The sequence below is a fragment of the Melospiza melodia genome, chromosome 5, assembly GCF_035770615.1.
Source record: "Melospiza melodia melodia isolate bMelMel2 chromosome 5, bMelMel2.pri, whole genome shotgun sequence".
NCBI classification, from domain to species: Eukaryota; Metazoa; Chordata; class Aves; order Passeriformes; family Passerellidae; genus Melospiza; species Melospiza melodia.
The window spans coordinates 74,513,254-74,528,802 of NC_086198.1; the positions used below are offsets into that span (position 1 = coordinate 74,513,254).

Sequence of the window (15,549 nt, forward strand, 5' to 3'; positions counted from 1 at the left end):
ACTCGTGCATGAATCTGGAAAAGTCATTCCCAGTCAGGGTGGAGTATGCATATTCTTTTGTAAGGCTTTTGATAATTTGTCTTGCTTTTGATTAATGCTGGATCTCTAGTATGGTTGTTTTTTTGCAGATGCTAATTGGATGAGTTTTTTATGTAAGTCTACGTAAGCAGCAGATTAATGAGTAAAAGATAAACCATGTCACTTCTACCTACCAAACTGAAATGCGCCATTAAAAATCTGTAATATTTCATCTGTTCTGGAGACTTGTTCCAGAGAAACTTGTACTACTTCTTGCCACAGCAAAATCTCTTTCTGTAGTGCATCTTGTATTGGCATCATGGTTCAACGCCAGGCAGCAGCCAAGCCCCAGGCAGCCACTTGCTCACTCCTGTGCCAGTGGGACTGGGGAAAGAACTGCAAGGGTAAACACTGGAAAACTTGTGGACTCTGATGAAGACAGATGAAGACAGTTTAGTAGGGAAAGCAGAAGCTGTGCACACAAGCAAAGCAAAACAGGGAATTATTCACTGCTTCCCATGGGCAGGCAGGTGTTCAGCCCTCCCCAGGAGGGCAGGGCCCCATCACGTGTAAGAGTGACCTGGGAAGGCAAACACCATCACCCCAAACGTCTCCCCAGTGAGCATGATCTGTGGTGTGGAATCTCCCTTTGGTCAGTCCAGGCCCTCTGTCCCAGCTCTGCTCCCTCCCAGTTTCTGTGGCACATCCTAACTGGCAGAGTGTGAGACAAGAAAAAAAGTCCTTAACTTGGGATAAACACGACTTCCCAAAAAACCAAAACAACAATGTATTGTCAATGCTATTCTTATTCTGATTCCAAACCACTATATTCTGAATCCAAGCACTCTAACAGCTACTGAGAAGAAATTAACTCTACCCCAGCTGAAACCAGGACAATTGAAATTAAGGACATTTGCATGGATCTATTTTTTTTTTTTCCCTGAGGATTTTATGAAAAAGCTAATCTGAGGAATGCCCCTAAATTATTTAATGCATTATTTTTGGAGGAGGATCTCAAATAAGAACTAAAGAGATGTGAGATGGAAACAACCTAAGTTATTAATTCTTGGCCAGATCCCTATGGTTTGTCCTCAAATACCCAAACAGAGTTTTAATCTCATTCATTTTGCTCTGTAGTTATCTTGCCTTTGTCACTTACTTTCCTTTCATTTTGCATAAGTCTAAGTAAATTACTTGGTACTGGCTCCAGGTATTAAGAGCAGGGAGGGGATAGGATATGTGATCACAGATTATTGAAAATCTGGCCATGCTTGAGGTTAAGGTGAATAGCTGAGGGTGTTGCGTTTCTCCTCTCTGCTTCTGCACCCTCATAATATTCAAGCTAATCTCTAGCTCAGAGTAAACAGAAGGGAGTTTAATGAGCAAATAAATGACTTAAGCTGCTGTCTTCATGTGACATGGTTTTCTTGTGGCATTGGTTGAGTACTTAAGTTGCCTTCAACCTGACATAATGTTGGGATGTTGTATTTCCTGAAAGACTTCTGAGCTTTTTTTGTTTTGTTAATGAATGAGAGGTTTCTCAGTTATTAGTGTATAGTAATTGAGCCATGAATTAAAGCAAAAACCTGTGAAGTCCTGCTTATAATAATGTCAGTCAAGATTCAGAGCAGAGAATGATGTAACCTTGATAGCTTTGATCACAGTCATTGTGAGGTAACTGCTTAGGATGTGTATTTCAACAACAGAATTAGAAACAAAATCAAGAGAGGTGATGTTTTTCCTGCTTCTTTGAGAGAATCCTGTTTTCCAAACTAAGTTGTACAAGGGACTATTTATTTTCTCTGACTAAAGGAGAAATAGGTAGGGAGTGGGGGAGTAGCTACATGTAATAAATTCTGTTGTGAAATTGGACTAAGCATTTAACAGAAAACATTTAAAAAGTTATTGCTGCTTATGTTAAGACATTAATTTGCTATAATCTAATTCAATTTGTATTACAGAGTCCAAGATGCACATTTAGATTCTTCAAAACCTTCAACAGTTCATAGTTTGAAATGGAAAAAGTCCCAAAGGAGATGGGACAGAATTTGCAGAAGTGGTCAGCAGTCGTACCTTTTAGGGGCAGGCAGAGTTTCCTGCTTTCTGTTTACTCAATGAGTTTGGTTCAAAGATTGTCTGAGCTGAAGTTTAGGATTGTGAAGGTTCAAGATGAAGGAAAACTTAAAAACAAACCTCCTGGAGATGCCAAGTAAGATTGGTAATGGAGAAGAGAGTCCTAAGACTAATGTCTTTAGCAGTGCATGTATGAAATTTGAAGAGCTTGGCCAAGGGAATAAGCTGGGGAGTTTCTGTTTTGATTTAATGATGGTAAGGAAAAAAGTCTCTGCCAAGGGCATTTTATGTTGAAAAGATCAATGAAAAAATTTTAATCTGCTTCTAACAATTACTGTTAAACATTTTGCCCTATCTCTGTTCTAAACTGTAGAACAAAATGTCTGGAAAGAAAGTCTTATTAACAGAATTGTTTAAAAATAGCTTTTAATGTAGAATGACTTTCATAATTTAACTTCTTTGTATATTCAGTGTGTTAAAGAAGTTTTAATACATTTGATTTTGAAGTGATGCTCTTGTACAATTTAGTGGATTCCAATTTTCATCTACATGCAGGGAAAGATACCAAAATTCCAGAGAAATAATCTGTTAAGATCATTGTTTCAATGTAATTAAAACGTATAATATAAGCATTTGAATAAATAGGTGGAATACCATGTACAGAGACCTTAGTAAATGTTGAGATATTGTATTCTCATTTCGCAAAATGAGATACATTGGTAAGAATTAATCTTTTGGAAAACTAAATCACATTTAGGAAATTGAAACTACAAATACAACATAAAGTCAAGATTAAGTTTTAAAATTTTATTCCCAACTCAGGGTTTCTTGTTTCACCCTTCAAATGATGGTTAAAGTGATATTTTACAGAAACAATCAAATCTGAAATATCTTTTAGGCAAATAAGATTTTCTGTTTCTGAATTTCAATTTTTAATGGGAAATCTCCATAGCAACAGTTGCCCAAACAATTACCTTTGTTCTTTAAAAGGGGAGGAAACACCTCCATCTTTGGGAGGGGATAGAATGTAAGAAAATAAAGATCGTGCAGAAGGTGGTCTCACACCTGAGGAGCTGCAGCTGTACCAATCACCAAAGATTAGGAACAGGCCTGCCCTTAACAGGCCACAGCTGTGTCCAATAAGAAGACAAGTGGTTGGCTGGGTGAGGAGAAAATTGCAGTTTGTTGGCTGGGCTGGGAAGGTGGTGGTGGTGGTGGTGGTGGTGGTGGTGGTGGTGGTGGGGGGGAGGAGAGGAGGAGGAGGAGGAGCTGGCCATGAGAAATCACCAAGAAGGTGTTGGAACTTTTGCAATAAGATGACAACACATCTTTGTGGAATTTATCTATTTCGTATTTTTCTATTTCCAGGTTCCTGCTTAATTGTTAGAACTTTGTTTGCTGAGTTGAAGAATTCTGCAGTGTCAAGTTTGCTTGCAGGAAGTTTACTCTTGCTGCATTTTCTCTAGGAAATAACTTCCTTGAGGGTGGACTGGGCTGTTTTCCACTCCTGTAGTTGTATGTGAAATCTCTGCAGTGATCTAATTTTTTTAATAATCCTTTTTTTTAAATAATCCAATAACCTGATTTTTTTAATAATCCAAACCTACTGCCAAATGTGAAGGTGCTAAACTTAGTCTTCCTCAATGTCTCTTTGCTTTTGAAAGACTGCAAATTCCCTTTAAGTTGTTACTGACTTTGAAGAATAACAAATAAACCAGGAGCTTCCAAGATGCAAAAGCTTTCATAGAAATACCAACTCTTATAATGGTTTCCCATCCTGTTACCTGTTTTTTATTGCTACCTATGTCTTCACACTTACCTATAAAGGATTACATCGAGTGCAGAAACACTAATAATGATTAGATATTGGCCAACCATCATCCGTATTATTATTTTTTTTAATCAAAGGAGAACTGAAAGACTTAAATGATACTTCATAACTGACCCCTCTGAATGTAGGAAACACAGTTGATTTGTAGCTGAAGTTACAGTGTCTGGGTGTCTTAAAAAAATATGTAATTTTTGACAGAAGTCTTAAAATAGTTTACTCTTGCGTCCAGTAGCATTTTTTCTCTGTGATTTTCTGCTTTCTCAAGTTACTGATTTTTTTTCTCTCACAATTCCCTGAGCAAAATGGATTCTTCAAGCTGGCAGTGTTGTTTGTGTTTATTTGAATCAACATCTGATGGACTGAGTAATATCTGGTTCTCGCATAATTATTTAAAATCCAATTTTTGGGAGGAAATTGTGTGGCATTTAAAAGTTATTTCTTACATAAGTGATTCTTTCACATTTATTGTGAAAATTGTACTGTAATCTGAAAAATAAGAATTCCTAACATTCAATGGTGTCATGGTAGGATTGAAAGTCTATCAACACATATGTAAATATAAAATGCATACAATTTTTTTTTTTTTAATTTAAAAACTGCACTGGGACTTTTAACTTAGCAGATAAAAAAAGTCTGAATATTGGTGTTACCTCACAGGTTTATTTTATGGAAGCTTTCCATATGATGTAAGTTTGATGCCTGACTTTTCTTTTTTTTTTTTTATTCTGTGAGAGAACCCTGACCAGTTATTTCCAATGCAGTGAATAGACTTGCTTTATGCTGGGTTTTGCCTCTTGTATTTGTGACAATGAGACCTTGGGCTGCAAGACACGCACTGTCTGTGGCTCAGCTGCTCTCGTGCAGAGGGTGGCCCGTGGCTGCAGGCGCCCATGGAAGAGTTGATTGGTTTGGGTTGTCTGGGCTGCATCTGGGCTCTCCTCTAATTTGTTTTAATGCTTGGGGAGCAAGGTGAGAAACTTGCTGTGATTTGCACTTGAAGTTTGAGCTGGAGCTCAGAAAAATTGAAATGAGTGGATATTGAAAAAAATCAGGTAAGTTTTCTGGGGTGTTTGTGGCATTTCTTTCTTTAATGTCCTTTTTGCTTGAATTGTTTTTCATGGTTTGTATCATGGTGCAGCAAGGGGCTGCTGGCTCCCTGGGGCTGGGATGTGGGGAGCAGTAGGGGTTCCCTGGGGATAGCAGGCTGGATCCCACACCAGAGTCTGTCCTGCTGCCCCAGCCAGAGCGTGGGGCAGCCAACAGCACCAGGAGAGCCCCAGCACAGGGGGCAGGGCCCAGGGCTGGGCTGGCAGGTCTGACCCCGGGGGTGAATGGGCTCCTGGGCCCCAGGCAGGGCAGGGGGAGCCCTGGGCTGGCGGGCAGGGACAGCGGGACTGGTGACACTGAGCATAACTCGGTATTGGCAATGTGCCGGCACTTCCACCCACTCTCAGAATTGTCATTGTCTTAGAAAGACAAATGGATCTGTAAAACTTGTATGCACTTAGGAGAAGGCTTAGAAGGGCCTATTAAAATAGGAAAGTGGTAGAGAAGTCAACAGTGCTACAATACTTTAAAACCATATAAAGCTTTTTATTTTACAGATAAAATGTTGTGACACTTGCCTGTGGCTGGATATAGTTCTCTAGCAGCTGAGACTTTGGGTTGTTTTATTTCCTTCTAGGTACTCCTGGGTACCATAAGTGCTCCTAGGTACCCACCCTACTCATTAATGTTTTGAGAAATCAAAATCAGCATATACTGTAGGCAAATACACTGTTGGTGCTTTTCGTGTATCTAATGAGGGCTATATCTTATTGAACTTCTTAAATGTAAGTTATATTCAGAAAATGCATAAAGTACAAAACCCACCAGATTATTTTTCATATGGTTAAAAAATTTATTAGGAGTTTATAACAAAAACTTTGAAACCACAAAATTTCAGTATAAAATGTTAAGCATGTTCTACTTCAACCATACTTTTGCTGAATTGGCAGCACCAAATTGGTCTCTATCTCCTTTTTTTCCCCTCCCATTAGAAATGCAGCCATCCAAGAATGCAACTGTTTTCTGATTTTATGCTTAATCCAGCTTGGAAGCTTGGTCCCTTTCCTGATGTAAATTTAGGGACTTCAGCAGAGCTGAGGAGTCCACATTGGCTCCTGCTGTTTTCATATAAACAAAACACATCTTGCTGGGGATGTTTGAGACACAATCTGTTTGAAAATTGTATTGGTAAGACAGGTGACATGCACCTGGAAAACTTAGTGGAGTTCAGAGATTTCAGGCTGTCATTTTACAATAGTTTTAATCTGTCCAAACTGGTAGGGAGTGAATTTTGATCTCTCTGGCCTCTCTGACAGTGGGTGTGAAGTTCTTACATGAGCTACTTTAGCACATTAAACCAACAGAAATTACCCACTCTCTTGGATTTGGCTGGGCTTCTGTTGTTTTAAGGAACTGAAGCAGCAACACTTGGGGTATCAAACACAGTCAAGGGAGAGGTGTGTGGGGAAAAATGATGTTATCATTCCAGTGCCAGGTGCTCGTGCACAGATTTAGGCTTAATCCATAATGGAAACATAGCCACAGTAAAGTTTAGTCCAAGCTGCCTTCCCTGTTTCATGTTTCAGTAGATCATAGAACTTTGGCTAATTTATGTAGTTTTTTTCTGCTAATGATGAAAATATGTGGTTTCTTACTCCATGGCTTCAATAATGCTATTTTAAATAATGGGAGTTTACCTGGAACATGCATTGTGCACAGACCCTCATGAGGAAAGAAAGGAAACACTTGCATGAGTGCAGATGAGGTGAGTGTACAACTGAATATTCTGTGTGGACAAAATGATGTTTGCCCTCCTGTTTTGGCCCATTGAGAAGAGTATTACCATTAGTCAAGGGAGCTCTTCTGTACCTCAGGCAGTAGAAATTAAAAGGCTGTATAAAGCAGCTGAAGGGACCCAGGTTTAGTCCCACCTCCTTTTATATTAGCTGTTCAAAACAGCTCTGTGTGCTGTATATCTGTTCATATTGATCCAGAAATAACATCTGGATCTTACCCACTGTGTTAGAAAGAAACCATCTAGTACTCATCATCATCTTCCACATCTTCTCCTGCTGTTGCAGCTTCCAGAGCAGCCAGAGCTGCTGCAACTTCTGCATCTTCCTCCTCAATTCCTCCATTGGCCTCTTTATTGTTGGTGTGCGTGGGTGCCTGTGGGACTTTGGTAGCAGCCACTGGAGTGATACCAGCAGCAAGGCTCTCACTCAAACTTGCAGAGTCTGTTCTAAAAGGTTCAATACTGCTCTCTTTCACAGGCCAGGGTGGGATTGCATGAAGGTCCTGGTCCCGTATTGCTGAAGTACCAGTGTTTTGGTCTGAATGTATGCAATTGACTGAAAAGCTGTCTTTTTCAACACAGTTCCCAGTTTGATTCCCATTTTGAGGATAATCAATGTCTGGCAGTTTTATGGTATTGTTTACTGTTTCCAGTGTTGAGTTTCCTTTGCGTAAGATGCTTTCTCCTGCAGACTGGGAGTCTGGAATACTGTTAGGCACGTTGCTGGCTGCCTTACTCTGACTGCCTCTCTCTAGGTCAAGCTCTTGTCCAGACCTATTTGACTCGGTGTGAAAGTCTCTGTTGCTGGCTGGAGAAGCCTCTGACTGGCTGGAGGTTCCCTTTTCACTGGATTCTTTCACTGGGCTTGTGTTGGGGTTGAGCATGGAGTGCTGAGCACAGGAGTTGCCACCATTGACTGCAACATCAAGCTTTGCAGCACACTTCACAAGGCCATCCTCCTGAGAATCATTGCCTCTGTGATTCCTGAGAGTTTCTGTTGTGCTGTTTACTGGATTTTTATTTTCTGTTTTGTTTATCTCATCCTGCTGGAGTTCATTTTTGGGTTCTTCATTTTCACTGTTTTCTTTGAATTTTGCTTTATTGCTGCCTTGTTCATTGTGTTTATAGCTGTTTACTTCATGAATGCATCCAGATGATTGTACCTCTTCTGGATCAAAGATATAGCTGGAGTAAGAAAAATTTGTAAAGAAATTTGTAAGAAATAATTTGTAAAGAAATATTACTTATGATGTTAATCAATATAATTAGTAAAAAAGATTAAACTTCCTTTTTGGGCTGAAAGTCCTGAGGAAGGAGTGTCACTGAACTTTACCTTGGGTCCTGAGAATGAGTTAAACCAAATGGAAATGCTGAATGTGCTGTTGGCTGCTCTCTCCTGGGACTGATCATAGCTAACCCCTGTACTGAGATTCACCAGGAGCATAAGGAGGATGTTGGAGAACTGTGTGCTACTCATTACTTGTTTCCAGCCTTATTTTTTATTTTCTCTGGGGAGCTGATTAGCCAATGAGTAGTCATAACCTGGATTTTAAATGAATATGTCCTCATACAGTTGCTAAAATATCTTCATTTTTTTCCTGGTGTTCTTCTTTCAAGTCTTTTGTCCTTTTTTTTCCCCACTCCTGATTAATTTTCATCCTCTTGCTCTATATTTTCCTTGACTAGCCTCTCCCAGGGCCTCTCTCTTTTCTTTATCTTTCTTTTTTCTCTCATAGTACTGTTTTCTCCCCATTCCTTACCTCTTCTACAGATGTGGCCAAGGGGCAGCAGTGACCCTCCAGTGGGGCTGAAATGTGCTCTTTGTAAAACTAGCTAGTCCTCCTCTCTAGGGAGACTTTTAATATGGGAATTCTTCCCCAGCTAACAACATTTAACAGCTATGATGGAAGCCAGGAACTGCTGTTCATTTCCATTGCTTGGGAGAAGGGAGGATCTGATCTAATGTGTGCTCCTTGCTCCTCCTGAATTGGGGGAAGCCCATGCTACTTAAATTAGAAAAAACTTTACTAAATAAGAGTTTTCAATGCAACACAATTCCTTTTGTGGGATAGGTATTATAGAAGTGGACCTTAATTACAGTAAATGAAAAGGACTTTCATAGGAAATCTGCATGCCTATACCTAAAGATGCTGTAAACTTTGAGAAAACTGTAACCTTTTACAGTGGTTAATTAAAGCAACAGGTGTGGGGGAGCACAGAGACACGGTTTAATGCTTTTCTTTTATTCAGTCTAAGACACTCTTGTTCTATTGTACCTTTGTATCATTTTGCAGCACCTGCACCCCATCTGGATTTTCCTTAACCTGAAAAGAGAGAAAGGGAGGGCAAGGGAGAGACAGAGTGAGTGAAGCATTATGAAATTAAAATGTGAGCAACTGCTTTGAAAATGATGCTCGTGTTTAGAAGGGTTTATTAGCTAAAAAAAGAGATGTCTACACAATAATGGATGGAGCACTGTTCAAGGTCTTCGTAGGTTGTTGTTGTGCATTGGCAATGGTCTTTAATTGGGGAAAAATCTGGGGAGGAATTTAACAATTCTTAGTGATGTACTCTCAGAGTAGTTTCCTAAGCAATTTTATGATTGGGAGAATTGCAAGTCAGTGTATGGGATGTGAGTTGTTGGTTTGTTGTTTAATTGGGCTTTTTTTTCTATTTTATTTCCACTTGACACCTGTTGGTCAAGTTCTCTGCCATGAAATTGCCCAGCTGTTTTTTGAAACAGTAAACTGGCTAGCATCTACCACATCCTTTACTCAGCAATTTCACAGACCAGCCTTGCCTGTGTGAGAAATTGCCTGCTTTTGTTTGATTTGAACCTGTTCTTTACTTGTAGTACTTGGAGCCTTGTAGTTCTTGTATTAGAAGAAGTAGTGACCATCATGTCCTATTGTCACCATAGGAGAGGTCCTGTACTGTTCCTTCAGTGCTCATCTATTTAAATATTACTCATACTGACATTGTTTTGTGCCTATGAACTGTCCTTGTGGTGTTCTGAGTCTTTTTGCATTTTAACATCTTATTAAAATTAAGTGTGGGAGCTACAAATGCAGAGTTCTCAAGGTGTTTGGAACCTGAAAGAAGCAAATTTATTCTTTCCTAATATCTTCTTGTTTCCATTCACTTGACCCTGTGACATCCACTGAGCACTGAGGTGACGTTTTTGTGGAACTTTCCCTTAGTGAGGCACAGACAAATTCCTGGAATGGGCATTTTGTTATAAGCAGTAGGTTTCACCTCCATTTTACTACAGTAAAATTTCAGAATTTCACTAGAACTAGCAGACTGTGTTTTGCTACACTATTGCTTGACCCAGTGAGATGCTAAGAACCATCTATTATATGGTTCTTATGCCAAAGTCTTCTATTATGAGAAGAAATGGACCCTTGAGAACATTGCTGTTCTGAACCTAAACTGATGTCCCAGATCTGAACATCCAAAACCCCTAAAACACCCAATATTCTTTATGGATGGTGGCTATCTTGTTTCAAGGTAATAAGTCAGGGCAGGTTGTTTAATATGTTTTGTCCATTGTTATTCAGGCTCTTTCTTGTTCTCTTGAGATTCTCTACAAACTCACATACTTTTGCCAATGCCTAAGGACAGTGGCTCACTTCCCATAAAACAGAAATTGATGAAGCAAGGTCAGGGTATTTTCTGGAGTAATTTATTTACAAAACATCCAAGGAAAGTAGTATTGATTTATTCTTCTCAGGCATGGCTTGAACTGGCAATTATGCTAGCAGAAATGTAAATCCAAACAGTTCCCCTCTAAAATCTGAGTACTTCTGGTGTTAGCACTGAACTAAATACCTGATGTCAGATGTCTCCTTCTTAGAGCCTCTGATGGCCTACAGTCATGCAGCAGCTGGGTTTGTCCTAGGGTATAGCTGCTCATACCTATGCTTTTTGCCTTTGTGTACACATGAACTGTTCTGAAGCAGAAATTTCTATCAGGAGTAGCCACTTGATGTAGCTGAGTGCTTGTTGGAATGGCTTTCAAGCCAGCTGCTTCTCTCCCTGAATTGCAGACTCCTTTCCCCATCTCTGCAGACCATGTACTGTGCATTCTCACCCCACGTACCTCAGCAGCATCACAGCAGGAATTCTGATACAGGGTCTTTTGTCTGAAGAGGATTGCCCTCTGAAATGCCCACACAGCCTTTGGCTTGACTTTCAAGTTTATAGGTTTGGTGAGCCCAGTTCTGATTTGTACGTAGACCAGCTCCAACAACAGATATTGCTTCTAGCTGAGAGTGGGCATTTCAAGTCAGGGTGCTTCTGCTTAGAGATTTATCAGACAGATTTCCTACTCAGGGATTTTATTCACAAATTTTTTTGTTTTTAAAGCAAAAAATACTGCTTATAGGTTTTAAGCATTGGCAAGTCCTAATTACTGGCCTTTATTTTGTTGTAAAGATGTTTGTGATCATCATAGAAGGCAATTATAAATTGAAATTACTATTGAAGTTTTCACAGAAAGCACTTTCCTGTTTTTTGGTGTGTGTTTGTTTTGTTTGGTTTTTATTTTTTTAATTACAGCTGCTGTTGGAATTTTCTCTGCAGCTGCTGCATTATGCTTTTCCACTGATTAGTTACAATGGGATCTGTCCTGTGGCATGAATAAACTATTACATATGGAAAGCAGTGTACATTGTATTATCTTATGAATTATTTCACATCCCTGAAATAGGAATATAGTTTTACAATGTCACTGTCTGAACACTGGCTTTTTTTTTTCCCTTGCCCTTTCCTTCCATTTATGATAATCTTTCAAGTCAAGCTGGAAAATAATTCTGGGGAGCAAATTGCTTTTATAGCATGAAAAATCATGCTTTAATCCTACTTATCTTGTTTTAGATACCGAGCTCTAAAGACTTGTGTGCTGTTCATAGTTGTGCTAATGGATAAATAATACTAATAAGCTGCTGTCTGGAGCAGTTTGAGTCAAGCAATTGCTACAGGCTTGAAACAAAAGAGCGTTTGCAACTTGTACAATGGATGATGTTAACTGATGGATGTTAACTGAATTTAGAAACATTGCATCCTTATCAAATGTTTGTTCTGTCAGATATGCTGTGCTGCTAAATTGATGAGATAATTTCAGAAAAACATGACATGATGGGAGATGCTGTGTTGTAGAACACTTTGGGGGCTATTTTCCCTCTGGAAAAAGGCTGCCTGTCTAAAGTGGCAGTAAAATCCTTGGCTTTAACATTCACATTCTCAGAATTGAGATCAAACTGCCATTAATCCTGGATATTATTCTGTCTTGACTATGAAATTTCTGAAGGCCTGTAAATGTCTGTCATTAGTTATTATGCAGTTGCTTAATCCTGAACACTAATAGATCACCTGACATTAAAGCTCTGCAAAAATATTAAGTAGAGATTTTTTAGAAGTTTTTTTAGGTGAAGACTGGACCACTTGGAGCATTTGCAGGAATAAGATGGAGCTGTTGAGGGAAAAGAAATGAAGGAGGCCTAGAATTAATTTTCTTACTCTCTCAAATTTTGAACTTGAATTTTTCGGCTTTTAATAGCTGCTGGATCTCCTGAAGTGTGTCACTCTGGATGAGCTTGTACCAGGTTCTACAAAATAATCAGATTCTTGCAGTGTGATAGTGTGGAATAGCCTTGTGGTTTGCATATTCAATATCAATGCTTGTTTCATTAAAGTTATTATTCTTTTCTTCAGTGAAAGAGATGGAAGAGGCTCAGTTTTGTGTGTATACCCCAGCCACCCCAGCAGACCTTTAGCTGACCATGTCAAAAGATAGTCTAGATATAATGTGCTTGCAGTGTATTAAAGAGGTGTTCACAGAGAGACAAGGAAGACCTGATGTTATGAATGACTGACTTTGATCCTTTAAAGCAATATGATATAGAAGAGCAACTTCTTAAAAAAAAGTTGGAAAAAATTTGAACAATGGAAGGAGGAGTTTAGTTTGAGGAGAGCAGGACATGTATCCCATCAGTAAAACAATTGCTGAAAAAGGGAAGGTGGTTAAAAACACTTATGGTGGTGCCAGCGAAGAGAATGAGGTAGGAACTCTCTTTCACGTGTGAGACCTTGGTGAAGATACAAGAATAATGTCTGACTCCAAACCCACAGCCTTGTGTTTCAAGCCACAGTGTGCTTTAAGAGAAGTCTGCTTTTCTTTATTAGATTTGAGAAACACAAGGTATCTGACTCTAAGTTATTACATAACTCATATTGTCTATTTAAACTGTGGCTGTGTTATGAGTAAATAAAAGGCAAACAAGAGATAATGTCATGAAAAGGGAAGAAGAAATATTTTTGAGTCATAAAAATGGTTTGGCACCTTTCTCAATATTTTTTGGAAGTTTACGTGGAAACAGAAAAAGGTCAGTCTTACTTTTGTTCATGGTGAATTTTGTCTTCTGTCTTGATTTTTATTTTTAAATTCCTTTTAGACACCTCCAGGAGCAGAGGCAGAAAGCTGAGGGAGACAATATTAACATAGCTGCTCTAGTAGATCTCAACCGATAAACTGATTTTTGGACCATTATTTTTAATCCAGTTTGTTTTAGTTTGTTTGGAGTTTTCATCCCACAGCCCCTGATGCTTCTATTGCTTGCCTTTAACTCTCCTCCATCCTATCCTACTGTGGATGACCTTAGCAAGTAAGGAGATTTTTCCTACATGGGTATTATCTGGGCTGAGCCTGAGTGATGCATCTCCCAGGGACCCAAGGCACCTCCTTCTGATGACTTTTCTGGTAGAGGCATCTTTCAGACTTGAGCTTGCCAGTGTCTTCCCCATCAGTTTGTTGTGTTTTGCACTCCTCAGTAAAACCCATCCATTCTGAGGATACTGCCCTGAGGTTCCAGTCTCTTTGCCACGGACAGAAATCCTTGTTCATCAAAATAAAGTCTGTCTGCCTCACTAGAGATGCAAACACAATTGTCTTTGTTGGTATTTCTTTGCTAACATAGATGCCAAATTCTAGGAGTCATATGCACAGAAACAAGTGTGGCAAGAGAAAGTGTTTGCATAGAAATATGTGCAGAGGAAATACAGAGAATGTGGGGTGGGAATAGCTTTAGAGAGCTCTAGCACTTAACAAGCTTCTCACAGTTTGCCTTCTGTGCTAAGCAGGCATTCACATCTCCCAGAAGATTTCAGAGACTGTTCCCAGCATGTGCTGGGTCTGACAGAGGCTCAGATGTGCCCAGGCAGGAGGAAGGAAGTGCAATGTCCATGCTCACTGCAGGGCAGGTGGATGAGATGACCTTTAAACTCCCTTTGAACCCAATCCATTCTGTGAGCCTCTGTGTTACTGAGGTGTGGAGCCAGAGGAATAATTGATCTGGATGACAGGCAATATAAAAGAGGCACAGAAAAACTGTAGGAGGAGTGGTAGAGTTGAGAGGAACTATATTTAGAAATTTAGAAAACTAGTAAACATACAGTAGAAAAAATTACCAGCCTGTGCTAGAGGGGGAGAGAAAATAACAGGAAAAACCATGTAAAGGAAAAAATATGAGGAGCATAACTTAGCTACACACTGTGCAGGCTAATCAGTACTGTTGGATGAATATAATGTGTAAGAACTGTCTTACATAAAATACAGAGACCCCTTCAAATCCTGGGGCTTTTTCCTGACCTGTTTTGAGACCAGAGGGGCTCAGAACAGGTGCAGGCTTGGGGAGTAGGAGAACCCAAACTATCCTGGGCCCAGAATGATCTGAACAACCAGATCTACTTGAAGATGTCCCTGCTCATTGCAGAGGTGATGAGCTAGGTGACCTCTTCCAACCCAAACTGTTCTATTATTATACCATGGTCTGTGGAGAGCACAGTCTGTGCTCAAATCTTCACTGAGACCAATATGTAGAGCTGGACCAAAATCTAATTTCATTTTTCTGGACTGAATCCTAATCTGGAAATTTATTTTAAAAGTACTTCAGGGAATAACTCAATTGACATATATAATTTAAAATAAATGAACTAAACTGAGGAACTGTAATATGGCCCCTTATAGGAAGTAGATCCCACCTCATTTTATTTTAAGGCTATTTTAGTCTGTTTTTTGCTAGCTGAATTGACTTCATTCTTTTTGTTCACCCTTTCTCAAAATGCAGCGCTGAGGTGTTGTTCCTGTGCTTCAGCCATCTTGCAGTCCAGCCCTAGAGAGACACCTGGCTGTGCCATCCTGCTGGCAGAGAATGGCCTGTGGACTGACTTTGAGTCACCCTGCAGTCCTTCCTATCTGTGCTGCTCTGCAAGGAAAGAAAACTGAGCAAGGGCTTTTTCTGGTGCAGCTTGCTCTCCTCTTTTCAGGGAGGCAGGCTCTATATTTGGGAATAAGGTGTGTGAGTGTGTGACAGAAAGAGCCTCATGCTATCCAGCCAGCACAAGGTTATTGCCAAGGTTACTGTTGATTGTCCTATTTTTCTTTATTTTACAGAGCTGAGGAGCTGCACAGGTCTGTCAGCCACTTTTACTCTCCACTGAGAATATTATTTGCCTACTGAACAGCTTGCATGTATTTCTAGTGCAGCTAACAGTGAGGACAGGAGAAGCTGGCACATGGAGACTCCTCAAAAACTTGTATAAAACTTCCTGAGCCACAGCCTAACTTCAGTGGTGACTTATGGCTGTCAGTTTGGGATGTTTGGCTCCCATTGCCACCCTAGGCTTGTTCCTTTTCAAATTGAACCCCCTGTTTTTTATAGATAAAAATGATCATTGTTTGAATGCAAATAATCCATATACTGTCATCAGTTGTTAAGAGTGATAA

General features: G+C 39.7%; 1 protein-coding gene across 3 annotated transcripts in view; it reads right to left on the bottom strand.

The window, feature by feature from the left end:
- Window positions 1–5,952: 5,952 nt before the first annotated feature.
- Window positions 5,953–15,549, bottom strand: part of C5H4orf19 (chromosome 5 C4orf19 homolog) — a 40,020-nt gene continuing 30,423 nt past the window's right edge. For 2 of the 3 annotated variants that reach the window (XM_063157441.1, XM_063157442.1), the window contains 2 exons: window positions 9,041–9,088; window positions 5,953–7,949 (listed from right to left, as the gene is read on the bottom strand). In XM_063157441.1, the coding sequence (XP_063013511.1) occupies window positions 7,007–7,949; window positions 9,041–9,072 (975 nt within the window). In that variant the 5' untranslated portion in view covers window positions 9,073–9,088 and the 3' untranslated portion in view covers window positions 5,953–7,006. Of the gene's footprint in view, window positions 7,950–9,040; window positions 9,697–15,549 lie in introns of those variants that run through there. The other variant, XM_063157440.1, reaches the window with a different exon arrangement.